Raw genomic sequence first — 14,946 nt, 5'->3', positions numbered from 1 at the left:
GGTGTTGTGCAATGAGCTCACTGACACACAGATAAGTGTTTCCTGTGCCAGAAAAGAGCACAGAGCCCTCTGAGGCCCACAACACAGAGTTACCACAGTAACAGTTTGGACAACAGAGGGCCATGAAGTCTGATTCAAGGCAGATTCAAGATGGATGCTGGGGGCCAGAGGTGAGGGAGGGTCATCTCTATCTCATGTCCAACAGGACTAAAACAGGACATAGACTGACTTAAAGGAACAAAATACAGCTTATCTTACTCTCCTCTGACCCAAAGTTCACAATGAATGCTATTTAAATTATCTCCTTTCACACATAGCATCAAAAAACTCAATAACAACACAAAAACACTCACTCTCTGCACTTTATGTGAACCAGCCTGCAGTTCACGCAGTGCAATCTTGTGTCCAATGAAGTCTACTGAGACATTATCTCATAACACAACTTTTATTCCTGCTCCCCTCCCTGTCTGTGTCTTTGTCCCACAATTACGACCTGAGAGTGATCTGTCTTTGTCTTAACCTAAGCAGGGCGAGGTGGTTCCGTTGAATTCTCAGGACGTACACAGAGAGGTGGGGCTCAGGCACTAATGTCAGGGTTAAAACTTTGCACAATAACAAACAGTGTGTGGGATGGTTTCAGTCCTGCAGGGTGATTCCTGTTCATTTGAGTACTTTAAAGCACATTTAAGAGAGGATATTGGGTTTTTTTTTTATAAGTCTGTATTCTGTCTGCCTGGTGCCACCTTAGTATCTTTATATGTTTTACAGTTTAAAAAAAAAAAAAAAAACTTTTTTCTCTCCCTGGTGTTTTACAAAACCCATATGAGAAGCAGTAAAATGCGGTTCTAGTCCAAATTGCAGCAAAATGTAACCAAAGTAACTGAGTAAACACTAAGTTTTGATGCACTTTTTCACCCTTTTAGCCTCTTTTAGCACACGGTTTTAGTTTTGATTTGGAAACCTCATTAGAAACTCCTTGAGAAGGTAGTGTGAAATTTCAACTTAAAGTGTAATTTGTAGGTGAATAGGTGCAATTTTTCTAAGTTAAAATAAGGTACTTTCCGTAACTATTTTGTAGCCTCACATGAAATTTATATGTTGAGAAGTTTGAGAAAAAAATACTTAAGTTTGATGCTTTTAACAACACTTTCTCAAAAAAAAAAAAAAAAGATTTTTTTTTTTTTGAAGATTCATTGTTCAATTTTTAAGGTTCAAGACAGCAGTCACCTTGTTTTATCATGTTCAGAGAGTGTGAGTGAGTGTTATTCTTTTGCCATCTTTATTCTGTCCCTCTGGTGCCCCCATAGTACCTTTACATTATTCACAACTAATAGATAAAATAAAATAAAGTTAAAATACACTTTTTTCTCCCTGGTGTTTTAGAAAAATCTTTTTTCAGCCTATGTCTGGAACACTTTTTTTTTTACTGCTGGCTCTTAAAAATTCCCTGCTCCACAAACCCCCTTCACTCTGATTGGCCAGCCCTAATCTGGTGAAAGTCTGGTGTTATTTTAAGAACAAGAGCGCTTTGATCAATTTATAGGGATTTCTACATGTGAACTTGTGAACATGTAGAGGCTTAAAAATCTGCACTCACTCAATCTGAATATCCGGGATTGTTACATCCATATTTAAATATGAGAAAGTATGACACCCTCTCTTAAAGTGAACATTTTAATGAAGTTATTTAAATGCAGTATTTAAATAAAATTTGACTGATCTGCGCGTACATAACCTCCTCTTCTATGTTTGTGTTCACATAGGGCTTGAGTCATTTCCTCCAGTTGTAACAGGGTTTAGATTCACGTCCGTTATTTCACCGAGGTCTCCCTTCTCTTACACACACACACACACACACACACACACACACACACACACACACACACACACACACACACACATACACAGGAACTGAAGGTAACAGGCAGACTCATTCGTCAAACCATTTCCGTTCTAACTCAGTTGCACAGAAGACGACAGAAAGCAAGATGGTGAGGTGAGTTTCGTCTGCTGCAAAAATCCTCATCCTTATGTGTCCTGAGTCGTAGTTAATATTTTTCAAACTTTGAAATTTAAACTTCTCTGATTGGCTGATAAAGCCACCTGTCCGACATCCATACCTGTGATGCCTTATTCATTTCTTATCTATGTTGAGATACTAGGATATGTTTTCTAGATTTCTTAACTTAATGGTTGGATTACAGAGGTCATGCGTAAATTTTTGTGAAATTATAGACAATCATTTTCTGTAGAACTTAAAATAATTCCTCTCAGTAGGTTTAGTCATTGATTTCACACATCTTTGAAAGGCTGTGACAGTAAAAGGGAGGAAATATTGTGGGTAAGTTTAAGTGAGGCTTATATTTCCTGTGGTATTTTCTCAGTCTTTGTCACTGCCCACATCTTGTTTGGAGTCGCGTAGATGAAGTATGTCATCAGAAAGTGGAAGCCAGCCTCTGTATCTCATGATCACTCAGGGTGGAAGCATCCTCGTCTCATAAATTTTGGTCCGACCATCCAAGTAGAACTGCCTAGAGACAACATTCTTCAGTTTCTCTGTAATTTCTTCCACATCTGTGCCTCATTCTCCAACATGTTCCCTCCTGAAGCTGCGTCAGTTTGCAGCTCTGGGTTGTGGTCCAATGAGCGGCTAAGGCCAAGATAAGAGCATGACGCCTCTTCAGAAAGCATCAGATACAGTGTATTTATTTCTACCTACAGTGTTTTTTAAAGGTCCCATATTCTGCTCCTTTTCTGCAGTGTAATATGCTTGAGCATGGAACTATGTGGCTGTTTACCGCCAACATCAGCGGAGCACTTCAACTTTGGCATTCTAAACAGCAGCGGGGGGGGGGGGGGGGGGGGGGGGGGTATCTGCTCCTGTGGACCAATCAGGTCAAACTTGCTGACATTGGCATATCCTGGAAATTCCACAATGCTCGTTTAGGTCAGGACTTTACATTCACAAGCACTACTCTACTAAGCCTACTAAAACTACAATTTAATCAAAAGACTTAATAAATTGATTTTTGCTTAATATGGGACCTTAAAGTGTACTGACAGTTTTTGCACTAATATGAAATCAAGCATCACTTTCTGGATGTTACATCTCGGCTGGCTGACTGCTCATATAGTGAGAGGCTGTGGTTTAATCTTTCTTTTTCCCATTCTCTGAAACCCACTGGGAACAACGTCAGCATTTAAGAGAGACTTAAGAGAAAAACTGACACCCTGCCAAACGTTGACTGAACATTTTGGCGAGCAATCTTTGAATAAAAACACCAGATTTGACCAATTATAGGAACATTCAGCGTTTGAAACCATCTTTGGCCCCACTTTGTGCCTGTGTCACACACTGACCTTTACAGTACCTTTGATGCACAAAACAGGCTCCGGGAAAACCAATATTTCCTTCTATTTCATGAAAATGATTGCTTTTATTCCCACAGGAGCTGATGCAGAAAGTGAGTGCAGATCCAACAGTGCCAGAGCCCGGTCAAGGGAACCTTGGCAGACCCGAAGGCCACATGACAAGTCACCGAAACAACGAGGTTCTTGAGATGTTTGCCCAAATTATGAGTGAGAACATGATCCAGTGTTTTCTGAGTCAAATGAAAACAGTGGAACCTGAAGTGATGTCAACTAATCAAAAGCAGGAAATGTTAGCTGAAGAGTTAGCCTCAGCTGTGGTTAAAGAAGCTCTGAAGGAAGCTGGAAGGAGTCAAAATAAGTTCAGGAGTTGTAATTCAGAGGGGATGGAAACGGAGGGCGGAGAAGCCACAAGTTCAGATAAGCCTGAGAGCAACTTTCAAGAAATGGACTCAGAGATTGATATGACAAATAAGCTCCAAACTCATGAGGCGGTCCAGCCCAAACCACCCCAGACAGGGCTCCCTGTTTTGGGATCCCTCGACTACCCTGACGCCCCTCCAACCACGCCACTCCTCCCAGAGCTCGAAAAAAGCAAATACAACTTTGCCAAGAAGCTCAAAGGAGGCCTGGCAAAGGAGTTCCTGCCATCGCCTCCCCCGCCGACTCCAAAGGACGAAACAGACAGAGACAACAACGACGACCCCAGAGCTGAGCTGATGGAGCATCTGATGCACTCGCTCTCAGGTGAAGGTTTTGATCCAGAGGTTTATCATGAGTCCATTATGGAAGCTTTTGCAGAGGGACTTTCGCATGACATTACTCATTCAGTCATACAGTCCACTTTTGGAGAAGTGATCCCTGCCAAGTGGGATCTTCATGAACTAGCCCAACAACTGGCTGAGACCATCATCACCTCTTCACTTGATGAAGCTAAGATAAGGTTCTAACCATCCATAAACAATTTTCTCCACTGCATTACATTGTCAACTCTTTCTTACTTACATTTAATAAAACTGTGCTGTTGATGGTATGTTTGCTTAAACTGTGATCTGTCGGGGTACCATGGAAGTAAATTCACTTTGAGCTAGCTCCAGTAAGATGCATCAACCTGTAAGTTTTATGGTCACATTTGTAAAAAATTTCCTTGATAGATAAATTCGATGAAATTACTCAGGGTTCTTGATTTTTTTTTCTCAACTATATAAATGTACATCAGCAACTTTCAGAGGAAAATGTGGTTTTATCACAAGAAAACATAATCAAAAAGCTAACACTAGCACACAGTAACTATCTGCACAAAATAATGTATTTCTCCAATGTAATTTGCAGTCACCTATTATTATTACCTATTTGGTAAGCTACAATTAGCATTAATAACTTGTTGCTAAAATTAATGTTTAAATACAGTCAACTCTTGGGATTTGACATTTTTTGTAAGCTACGTTACCATTTGCTATTACACCACATTTAATGAGCAAAAATATCCATACAACTACTTTTTTGCTACTGTTAGCATATGCTTAGCCTCTTGTTTAAACAATATGTTTGGTGAGCTAGCATGAGGATATAGTCATTTTTCTGTAAGCTTGTGTTAGTATATGCCAAGGGTTTTTTTTTAAATAAAATTTGATGAGTTGACATAAAGATAGAGTCATTGTTTTAGTAAGCTTCTGTCTAAGCTTAAAATTTGTTTCTTATCAGAAAAAAATATTCAGTGAGCTAACATTAGCATAAAGTCACTTCTTTGAAGCTAATGTTGGCATGTGCTTAGTTTCTTCTTTTAACCAAAGTATTGGGTGAGCTATTGTAGAAATGGAGCTACTTTATACTCAGCACTTGGGAGTTGAAACTAGGAGTGACGTCATTTCTGAGTTCAGCGTTCCAGTTGCCAAGTCAGAAAAACTTGCCTTAACACAATATTTCTGTATATAAACATGGAATAATACTATCTATACGGCTGATTTATTGCAACGAACACAAGTCAGAAATCGTAAAATAAAAAAAAAAGAAGACAACAGCAACAGGAGCTTAATTACTGTTTAACCCTGAACTCGGCATTTCCTACTGGGAACTCGGGGGTGGTGGGGGTGAGCTAATTTACGAGCTGGAGATTCCAAACTCGGGGCGCGTTCCTACTCAGAACTCAGAAATTCTGACTTCCGAGTACATATGGAACGCAGCATTAGTGTAAGCTAATATCAGCACATGCTAAGTTTCTTGTTGGATCAGCATATTTGGTAAGCTAGCATTAGCATTTAGCTACTTTTTGCAAATTAATGTAAATTTATGCTTAGCTTCTTGTTGAATTGAGTTATTTGGTGGCTAACTTAAACATATGAGCACTTCTTGTAAGCTAATGTTAGCATACCCTGAGTAACTTTTTAAAACAACATATTCTGTGGGCTAATATTAGCAATTATTCACTTTTTGTACGCTTCAGTACAAATATGACTGTACTCATATAAGTTTGTCAAAACAACATATTTGGTGAGCTTACACCAAGTTAAAGTCACTTTTCTGTGTGCTACTGTTAGCGTACAATCCCTTGCAACAATTAAAAAAGAAAATGTTTGTTTGGCTAAAGTTAGCCTTCAGTATCTTCTTTGAGAAAATAACTTATTTATTTATGTTCATATTTGACAGTAGCAATCAAGACATACTCATAAGAGCAGCAATTCGTCCCAGGCAATGTTTCTTCTGTTGTCAACAATAAAATCTCAAGGATGGTTGAATATACATCTTATAAAACGAAATACAGAAGCAGCTCCAAATGGCCAATGTGTAGAGAAAGATGACTAACAGACACAAACAGAAGTTTTTTAATTCCAACATGCAGCCACTTAATGCTTCCAGGCTAACCATTTGATGTTTTCCTTAAAGTGTGATTTACTGTGTCAAGAAGAAGCTGTATCTGAACTCGATTAACTCCACTGAATTTATTTCTCAACCCACACTCTTCCCTCTAAAAATCTTTATTATGCAACATTCACCATTTATTGGAACAACTCAACAACAAAAAGCTGTTTGACTAGAAACAAACTTATATGCATCTTTTTAGATATAAACCCTTTCAGAGTGATGACATTGGTGGATGCAGTGACTGTAAATGCCCTGTAGATGGCAACAGCGGGGTGTTCTCAGATCAAGGTCAGAACAGGTAACCACAAAGCTTTCCAAATAGAGGTTGGACTTAATCCAATGATTTCCTATTACAAATCCAAATAAAGGTATTCTCTCATTTGTAGTTAAGATATTTGAAGCTTTTGTGTTTTTTTTCATCTTGTTTTTTCTAAAAATCTTAACCCTATCTTTGGAGGATCTCAAGGATGAATGCAGTTATTACAACTAATGCTTCACACTAACCTTATAAAAGAGGATAATTTGAAATTACTTGGATGTTTCTCTTGTTTTCAGCCTAAAAACTTGGTAGAGTCAGTGTGATTCATTGGAATCCTGTGCGTTGAATGTTGGCATTGTGGTAAAGTTTTGGCTCAATAAGACTCATCACTGCAGTTTGACCAGCAGGAAGAAGGAAACATGGTGCTAAATCAAACTTTAATGTTATTCCAGGGACAATTCAAAAAAGCTCTACTCCTCTTTTTCTGTCTTTTGTAGACTTTCAGCCACTTAAGTAATGAACTGAAAGGTCAGAAACTCAAAGGAACTGTTTCAAATTGAGCATCTAATTATCCTTCTCGAGCTGTCTTTGGGTTTTATTGTCTTGTTTTTTTTGTTTGTTTTTTGTTTTTTTCTTAATTTACAGGCGATCTGCAAACAATTTGAAGCACCTTCTGTCTTTCACAATATGAGTGGGGAGTATAACAAAGACAGTATGTCGTCTCTGACAACTAAATCCTAACACAAATGTAGGCCAACAGTCCAGACCATCACGCCAAATATAGGCGTCATATTATCAGCCTCCTTTTGTAGATGTTTCAGTCTTCTTACTTATTTTCAAGAGTGGAAAACACCATTATCAAGTTAGAAATAAAAATGAACTTCAACAAACACGGCGTGTTTGAGAAGGAGGAATTTCTTCCTTTCCATGACACAGATTTGTTTTTGATTGATTTCTTGTGAACTGGATCAGCATCCTTCTTGACTAATTTTTCTTGGCACACCACTTGTCCTCCCACCATGTCTAATGGAAACTGAGCCTGAAGTTTGTTTTTGACTTAGAAAAATGGAACAGAATAAGACATTTCAGGATTGTGCACTTCAGATTTTATCCTAGATAATGAAGCAGGGCTCCAGATGAGAACAATAAAAACACTTATTATCATCAAGCACCATCAGATTCAGCAATTACAATTCTGATCAGAATATAATCTTGGCTCCTTTTTAGGATTAGTTTAAAGTAGAAGACATGGTTTTAAATAACCTGCCCAGTTTCATTTAAAGTCGAGACCCGCTCCTGTTTGGTTTTGGAAGCATCCTTTGACAAGATTGGATGTGATCTAGTGTCATATCAGTAAAGATTGCTTGATTGGTGATGACAGAAACATTGTTCCATTGAGAGCCCACCCAGCAGGCCTGTAAGTCAGGAATTTAGTTTGGATATTGAAGTATCATCAGAGGCTGAACTAATTAACGTTGTTTCTCTAACTGCAAACCCTGGGTGACCCCTGAACTTAAAGCCCTGCTGAAGGAGAAGAGGAGGGTTTTTGGATCAGGGGACAAGGAGGAGCTGAGGAGGGTGCACTCAAAAAAGGAACATTGGTGTTGTTCAATCAGCATAAATAAAACATGTAGCTTCTACTAGATTATTTCATGTTCAGTGGTTAAACATGATTAAAACATGTTGTTTCAGCATGATGTGCAAAATTGTTAAAACAACAAGATCACTTTATGTTAACTCAACCTAATTGGTTTAGGTAGGAATCCCATCTGCAACACCTCTCCAGAGCAGGAGATGGCAGTAATGTGCAATAGGCCCGATTCATCAGAGAGCAGAGCCAGAGGCTAACCTGCACTGTATAAAAGGGAATCTTCGATCAGTTGAAGTGAAATAATTTTTTTAATCAATCCAACTCAATATTTAAGTTAAGGTTTCCAATGTGTTTTTGTGGATCATATCAACTTGAAATTCTGTGTGTTACTACAACTAGGAAATTTGAGTAAATTCTACTATGTGTATTTGAGTTACAACAACAAATGTTATTAATTTGAAATAACTTAAAGATAACATGTAGATTAAGATTAAATACATTATCTAGCTCTAGATAAAGATATTGCATGCAACTGCTAAAATTAATAAAATTGGGTAAATTCAACAAAACGTTTTTTTTAGTGAACCAATAAAAAGAAGTAGTTGGACCAACTTAAATTAACTGCTTCAATCGGTAACACCTAAATTAATTAAGTTCTTTGAAATAAAATTAACAAGTTCAATTAACACAACTTAATAAGTCAAATAAATTAAATATTTCAATTCTTCTCAAATTAATATTTTGCATTAATCCAGCATAAAATTTTAAGTTGTTTCAATTTAATAATCTGCAAAACCCAAAAGGAAAAACCGTGGGTGAGGAGGGATCACTGTGGATATGAAACCCTGATGCACATTAAGCTACCACGTGGGGACAGTGTGTCTGTGCTCCATTGCATGGACCAGCTGCCTGTCTGTGGTACACTGCGCTGGCTAGCTGTCTGGCTGGCTGTCTGTGCTCCACAGCATAAGCCTATGGCTGTACCCCATGACATTGGCTGCCTGGCTGTGCTCCACAGCATAGTCTGCTTGTCCTGGCTGTCTGGCCGTCTGTGCTCCATGACAGTGAGGGCTCCAATTAAAATACTCTCTCAGTAATGGTAATTTGAATATAGCTGAAGACAAAACCCAGTTTGTCATTTCTGATCATAATTTCAGCCCATCAACACATCTCATTATTAACATATAGAATATTAAGCATGCTTCAAGGTACACGGTCCATGCCACAGATAGCAAGTCCATGCCATGTGGAGCACAGAAAACCAGTGCCCTTGGCCGCTTAACATCTTAATGTACAGCTTGGGCTAATATCCACTGCACTCCCTCCTCACTCACGGTTTGAAACGAGTCAATTCAATAATTCAAAACAATTTAGTTCTATGAACAAGGGTTTAGTTGTGATCTCTGAAGAAATTTGAGTAAATTCTACTATGTGTATTTGAGCTAAAACAACAAATGTTATTAATTTGAAATAACTTAAAGATAACATGTAGATTAAGATTAAATACATTATCTAGATCTAGATAAAGATATTGCGTGCAACTGCTAAAATTAATAAAATTGGGTTAATTCAACAAAACATTTTTTTCAGTGTGTAGAAGGAGCTGCAGAAGAAGATCCAGGAAAGAAAGACCAGTTATAGGGCCAAAATGGTAGACCTCTTGCAACAGAACAGCACAAGAGAGGTCTGGAGAGGCCTTAAAACCATCTCAGGTCACAGCAGAGGCCACGGACGGGGACTTGAGGCAGGAGATCAGGAGTGGGCTAATGAGCTGAATCTGTTTTTCAATAGATTTGACTCCACTCCCACTCATTCCCCAACTCTTCCTGGAAACGACACATTTTGCTTCTTAATCATACCGTCTCAGCTCTTCATCACCCCCATCATCACCCCCACCCCCACATCCTCCACCACCACCCCTGCCCCCAGTCTGTCTATAACAGCAGACCAGGTGAGAAGAGAGCTGAGAAAGATCAAGGCGAGGCCACGGATCCTGACAGCATCAGCTCCAGACACCTGAGGGTTGTGCAGACCAGCTCTGTCAGGTGCTACTGCTCATCTTCTCTTCAATTTATTTTAGTTCAATTCAATTCAATTCTTTATTGTCACTGACACAAGGAACAACGGAATTACATTTAGAGCATCAAACACTCAGTGGCATTGCTATGATGTAATCACAAGTGCATTGGAATGTAAAGAAAATAATGAGGTAGGCCATAGACATATAAACACAACGACACAACAAAAGGGTAGCGTATTCATGAGTGGAAATCAGAACAGATGATGGAGGGGGGAGAGGGGGACAGTGATCTTCAACCTGAGCCTGAGCCTGGAGAGAGTCCCAGCACTGTGGAAGACTTCCTGCGTGATTCCTGTCCCAAAGACAGGAGCCCAACCACTTCAGACCTGTGGCCCTCACTTCTCACATGATGAAGACCCTGGAGAAGATCTCTCATCTGGATCCTCTGCAGTTCGCCTACCAAACGAACATTGGGGTGGACGACGCAGTCATCTACCTCCTGCAGAGATCCCTGTCTCACCTGGAGAATAGCGACAGCACTGTGAGGGTCATGTTTGTTGACTTCTCCAGTGAGCACCATCCAGCCTTCACTGCTCAGGGGGAAGCTTGAAGTAGCGGGGGTTGACCATCACCTGGCTGCATGCACCGTGGACTACCTCACCAACAGACCACAGTTTGTGAGGCTCCAGGACTGTGTATCTGACATGATGGTCTAAAGCAATCATTCCCAAAGTCTGGGCCCTGACCCATAGGTGGGTCGCCAGAGATTTTTTAAGGGTCACCAAATGTTTCCACGAAATTCATCTTTTCCTTAACCAGAAGAAGTCTTCTTTCGCTAATTTGTTTACAAATGATTGGCTCCTCATACTGTCATATCTGGTTATGTTTTCATTCTGAAGGGTCATCAACACAATGTTTACTGTAATTGGAAACATGTAGCTGTTTTTCAACAGTCTGAAGCCATGAGGTGGTGCCACTCAAACAACCAAAGCCAAACCACTGTAAGTTTCCTACTGTTTTACAGCACTCAGAGGAAAACACTGTCACTGTGTCACCATCACACATATGACATAGCTAAGCCATCTGGATTGGGTCGCTTAGGCCTGTTTCCCCAAAAATGTAGGTCACCTGAGAAAAAGTTTGGGAAACACTGGTCTAAAGCACAGGAAAACCGCACGGGACTGTGCTCTCCCCCTTCCTCTTCACCCTGTACACCTCGGACTTTTCTTAAAACTCTGGGAGCTGTCACCTCCAGAAGTTCTCTGATGATATGTCCATCGTCGGATTCGTATTGCAGGGAGATGAGCAGGAATACAGTTCGTCATCTCTGACTTCATTGATTGGTGTGACAGAAATTACCTCCAGCTTAATACCAGTAAGATGAAGGAGATGGTTGTGGATTTCGGCAGGACGAGGACACCCCAGACTGCATCTGTGAACACCCAGGGTTTGGACATCAAGATGGATGAGATCTACAGATTCCTGGGTGTTCACCTCAACAATAAACTGGACTGGACACACAACACAGACGTTCTGTACCAGAAGGGCCAAAGTAGTCTTCACCTGCTGAGGAGACTGAGGTCCTTTGGACCCTGCAGAACACTGCTCAGGTCTTCTTATGACTCTGTGGTGGCTTCTGCCCTTTTCTATGGTCTGCTGGGGAGCAGGGTGCACGGAAAGGGACAGGAAGAGACTGAACAGACTAGTCAGGAGGGCTGGTTCTGTCCTGGACTGCCCCTTAGACTCTCTGAGTCTAAGGGGCAAGGAAGTGGCAAGAAGATGGGTGAGAGGAGGATGCTGTCAAAGCTGGCATCCATTATGGACAATCCCTCTCACCCACTACATGAGACTGTGGGGGACTTGAGCAGCTCCTTCAGCAGCAGGCTCAGACTCCCACCCTGCAAGACGGAGCGCTACTGCAGGTCATTCCTCCCAACCGCAATAAGACTTAATAAAACACACACCTGAACTCTCACCATAATGACATCAAGCATTCAATGAATACTTGCCTTTTTGCAATTCATTCCAGTACTCACTGTAAATTTTCATTGTTAAGTGCTTTTCATTCTCAAGAACCAATCTCTGTATATATCTTGTTCCTATATAAATACGTAAATAGTAGTGTTTTACTACTTTTCTATATTTCTTATATTTCTTTAAATTTCTAATTTTATATTCTGTTATCATTATTCTATTTTTATTGTTATTGCATTGTTGCACTTTTTTGTGAGCTGCTGTGACAAAAAAAAGTCCCCTAAGGGGGAGCAAAAAAGAATGCTATTCTATTCAATTCTATTCTATTCTATTCTATTCTATTCTATTCTATTTACTGAGAAACAGGTCTTCTGATTTTCTGACTCACAGGTCTCCTAATGTTATGACCAATGGGCCTTCTGAATTTTTGACTAATCAGCCTTCTAACTAACAGTCATTCTGTCTAACGAGTCTTCTGACTAACAGGCCTTTTGACTGACAGGCCTTCTGAATTTTTGGCCAACAGGTCATCTGATCAATTGGCCTTCTAAATGTCTTACCCATGGGACTTTTGAAACTCTGACTAACAGGCCTTCTAATTCTCCTACTAATGGGCCTCCTGATATTTTGATTAATGGGCCTTCAAACAAACAAGACTTCTGAATAATGATCCTTCTGTCTGACGGGTCTTCTAATTAATGGCCTTCAGACTGACAGGCCTTCTGACTGACAGGCCTTCTGACTGACAGGCCTTCTGACTGACAGGCCTTCTGATTTTTCGACAAACAGACGTTCTGATTGACTTACTTATGGGCCTTCTAAATGTCTGACAATAAATTTCCCAAGTGTTTATGTTGAAATGTCCTTGATATGATCCAGGAAGGGGAAAATAATTTTATCTACGTTGAAGTAGTTTTTCACCACATTTTGTGGACATTGTCCTTTTACAAATGAGGAAAATTACTGGTCTGAATATATGAAGCTATGAAGATGCTTAAAATGAAAGTGTCCACTCTAGGCTGTGTGCAGAACCAACAGAAATAAACAAGTTTACTGCCTGGTTCGAAGCAGGATTTCGGGCCCCGTTTACATGACGTTTCATCTGAAAATGCTAAAAATGCTGTGAAAATGCAGTGAAAAAAATCTGTGTTTACACGGAAACGTTGATGGACTGAAAACGCTGTAGTAATCATGCCAGGCCTGTAGGTGGTGCTATAACTGTCTCATCCAAAAAGCTGCTTATGGGAGATCTCCACCGAAGTAGAGTTAAGCCAGTTATCTGGTGTATTGGGGAATACTAAGTTAAAAGTGGAGCAACAGATGCTCATTTTGTTAAAGACAGTCAGCAGATACTGCAGGCTGAGCAGCACAAGCACAACACAGTAGTTCATGAGGATTGTAACGACGGTGCGGTACTGTTTTATGCACGCGTGATGCAGAGTGTGACGTCAGCGTTTCCACTGAAAATGCTGGCTTTCTGTTTACACGGCAACGGTGTCGGGAGCGTTTCAGAAAAATTCCACTCTGGAGGCCGTTTTCAAAAGCTTGCGTTTTAGGTCAGCTGAAACGTCGTTTTCGTTTAAACGCGAGGCTGATATGCAACAAAACTTTTGCGTTTCACCTTAAAACCGTTGTCGTGTAAACGGCCCATTAGTCTGAGTAGAAAATGACTCTATCCGCACAGTACTTAAGTTTGTACACTGAAGTCCCACCTCTGTACCTCATCCTAACCCCTCGTCCTGAACCTGAGAGATTTCTTTAGCTTTAACTCCAGCTGCATATGCCTATAATCAGAGCACAGTGCGTGCACACACACACACACACACACACACACACACACACACACACACACACACACACACACACACACACACACACACACACACACAAACACACACTGACCTGCCTGCAGTATGTGTGTAATTGTCCCCTGGCCCAGACACACATGATGTTAACTAATGCTGAGTCTGAACTCTTTACTCCCTCTGCTGATCACCATTATGTTTTCTCACCACGGGACACACACTGGCCTGACACAATCACACACGAGCAGTGTGATAAGCTGCGGGGCTGGGTGGACAGCTGTGGTGTCAGGGGGAAACAGACACACACTCGCATACACACACACACACACACACACACACACACACACACAAGCACGCACTAGCACACACACACACACACACACACACACACACACACACACACACACACACACACACACAAGCACGCACTAGCACACACATCTGGAGAAATGCTTGTTGTGCTCCAGGAGGGAGGCTGCCAGAAAGAGAGGGAGGAGATAGGAAAGGAAAAAGTAGTATGACACATGTTTGCAAGGCCTGGGTTTCAACATTACCGTGACATAAATAAATGGTTTAACCCCCATGTCCCCTGTGAAGGGTCATCCCACCTAGGATTACATGAGGATCTTCAAACTGGGCCTCAAACACCAAGGTCTGCTCATAGCTCAGCCCACAACAGGCCTCCAGAGGGCTGGCCAATCAGAGGGAAGGAGGGTTTGAGTAGTTTTAAAGAGAACACAGCATTTAAGCAAGCACAATTAGCTTCCATGCTTTGGCACGCTATGGAGAGGTGGGCTTCGGCACGGTTTACTTCATGCACGAACACAAGCCGAAGGACAGCGCGAGCGATCCATGACATATGACATTTTTTTTTTTTTTTCGAATGATGCGCTTCTAGCGGTAGCAGCAAAGTTTGGCAGCTCTCTGTTATTACTCTGCTTTTTAAGCTATATTTTTATCTTTAATTGTTTCTTTTGCTTATTTTTGCTCAATACTGGACTTTTTTGACAACAACTCATGGATATGTCTGCTGGAAGGAGAGTTTATTCAAGAGAGGAGCTTCTTG

At 40.6% G+C, this 14,946-nt stretch overlaps 1 protein-coding gene across 1 annotated transcript; it reads left to right on the top strand.

The window, feature by feature from the left end:
- The first annotated feature begins 1,973 nt into the window (after positions 1-1,973).
- LOC141784419 (uncharacterized) lies at positions 1,974-4,638 on the top strand. The gene is made up of 2 exons (XM_074662253.1): positions 1,974-1,996; positions 3,450-4,638. Exon 2 carries the CDS (start codon positions 3,456-3,458, stop codon positions 4,317-4,319), a length of 864 nt encoding a protein of 287 aa, XP_074518354.1. The 5' UTR covers positions 1,974-1,996; positions 3,450-3,455; the 3' UTR covers positions 4,320-4,638.
- Positions 4,639-14,946: the final 10,308 nt, after the last annotated feature.

This window comes from Halichoeres trimaculatus, unplaced genomic scaffold, assembly GCF_033239565.1.
Source record: "Halichoeres trimaculatus isolate MK-OKI-2021-1 unplaced genomic scaffold, fHalTri1.1 fHalTri1_scaffold_22, whole genome shotgun sequence".
Classification (NCBI taxonomy): Eukaryota; Metazoa; Chordata; class Actinopteri; order Labriformes; family Labridae; genus Halichoeres; species Halichoeres trimaculatus.
This window is presented reverse-complemented; position numbering and strand designations above follow the sequence as displayed.

Bases quoted from the DNA above. Each gene is read 5' to 3' on its own strand.
- LOC141784419 (XM_074662253.1), top strand. From the start codon at position 3,456: ATGCAGAAAGTGAGTGCAGATCCAACAGTGCCAGAGCCCGGTCAAGGG.